This window comes from Alligator sinensis, unplaced genomic scaffold (assembly GCF_000455745.1).
Source record: "Alligator sinensis unplaced genomic scaffold, ASM45574v1 scaffold184_1, whole genome shotgun sequence".
NCBI lineage: Eukaryota > Metazoa > Chordata > Crocodylia > Alligatoridae > Alligator > Alligator sinensis.
This window is the reverse complement of record NW_005842983.1, coordinates 127,476-129,207: the sequence shown is the minus strand read 5'-3', so window position 1 is coordinate 129,207 and position 1,732 is coordinate 127,476. Positions and strand designations below refer to the sequence as shown.

Genomic DNA, 1,732 nt, shown 5'->3' with positions numbered 1-1,732 from the left:
GGGGTGGGGCTTGGAGGGGGCAGGGGGCAGAAGCAGATCTGAGAGTTTGGGGGCCAGGGACAGGTCTGGGGTGCTTGGGGGGCTCTGGGAGGGCAGGGACAGGCCCCTTGAGGGGGCTCCAAGGGGGAAGAGAGAAGCCCTTGGGGAAGCTTTAGAGGCTTCAGGAGTTTTTAGGAGATCAGAGCAGGCCTACCCCACCCCCGCAGAGGAAGGTGCTGGAGTCGGCAGCCGGGCTGAAAGCGCTGAGCCCTGGGCGCGTGGTTGTCGTCTGTAACGGTGTGCACCGCAATGCCCTGGGCCTGGTCCTGCAGGTAGGCACAGTAAGGGGCATATCATTCCCCTACCCTGGAAGACCTTCCAGCAATCCACCAGTACTCTCTGGACAACTCCAAGACCCATTTCCATAGTCCTGCACGGCCCGTCGGCAGCCGGGCTGAAAGCGCTGAGCCCTGGGCGCGTGGTTGTCGTCTGTAACGGTGTGCACCGCAATGCCCTGGGCCTGGTCCTGCAGGTAGGCACAGTAAGGGGCATATCATTCCCCTACCCTGGAAGACCTTCCAGCAATCCACCAGTACTCTCTGGACAACTCCAAGACCCATTTCCATAGTCCTGCACGGCCCCCCCACTCCCGCCAAATAATCTTCCACATCCCACTTCTCAAGCTGTCAAGACCTGTTGGAGCTCCCTGGGTCTGTTATGTGTGGCTGGTGGGGGCCCCACTCCCCCCCAGAGCCAGCCACATCACACTTCCCACTCCCACCCCGTCAGGTCTCGACAGATGCAGGCGCCCGCAGCTTCACCGCTCTGGTGCTGTGTGACGTGCCCCCTGAGGATGGGGCCCCAGCGGAGGGCACCAACCCCCGCAGCCCTGTGGCTGAGGCCGAAGCCCCCCTGCCTGAGGATCTGCTACTCACCAAGCTCTTTCTCCCAGAAGGTGAGGTCTGCCTGGATGCCTAGGTTCTCGGTGTGGGGGGAGACAGGACATGACTAGGAGCCCAGATGCATGTATTCAGTGGGGGTGGGGGCTGGGAGCAGGGGAGGCGGGCTGCCTGTATGCTGGGTTGTATCCCAGTTATGGAAGGGCAGTGTGGGGTGGGTCAGAGCAGGGGTCATGGAAACCTGGGTTCTCTGTGAAGCAAGTTGAAGGGCAAGAGTAGGGATGGGGGCAGAAGTCTGGACACCTGGGTTCTCTGGGCAGGGAGTAGGGGCTGGTGAATGAGAGGATGGCAGAGTTGGAGCCTGGGTCCTAGAGCCATAGGCTGACCACCCTACCCGCCGCCTCACCCCCTCAGGCCGGGCGGGACACGTGGTGCAGCAGCTGGGTCCGGGTGACATAGCGGCCGTGACGGCCAAGACACTGCGGATCAGTGCTGAGCGCATCCTTGAGGACAGTCGACGGCGCCCCCCCCCCCGCTACAGGTTGGGGTGGAGCCTGGGTGGGGTGGGGCTTCCAGCATGGGAGTGGAGCCTGTTTTTTGGGTCCCGGGAGGGTGGGGGGCGGGCTCCCAGTATGGAAACATAGGACCTTTGGGGCCTGGGGCAGTGGGGGACAGCCTGGGCGGGGCGGAGCTTCTAGACAGGGGAGGAGCTTCTGGCAGGGGGTGAAACCTGAGGGTGAGGCTTGTATTGGGATTTGGTGGAGTGGGGGGCACACTGCTGGCCTGGGGGCAGAGCCTGGGAGCGGGTGGGGCTTCCATAGCCTGGACACCTGGGTTCCTGCCTCATCCTGGGG

The 1,732-nt window shown here is 63.5% G+C and overlaps 1 protein-coding gene across 1 annotated transcript in view; it reads left to right on the top strand.

Annotated features, from left to right (window-relative positions):
- The window catches only part of SKIV2L (Ski2 like RNA helicase), an 18,444-nt gene that overhangs the window by 11,857 nt on the left and 4,855 nt on the right, over positions 1-1,732 (top strand). Inside the window, 3 exon segments of the mRNA XM_025192865.1 lie at positions 113-311; positions 769-934; positions 1,293-1,490. Coding sequence (XP_025048650.1) covers positions 113-311; positions 769-934; positions 1,293-1,490 — 563 coding nt within the window.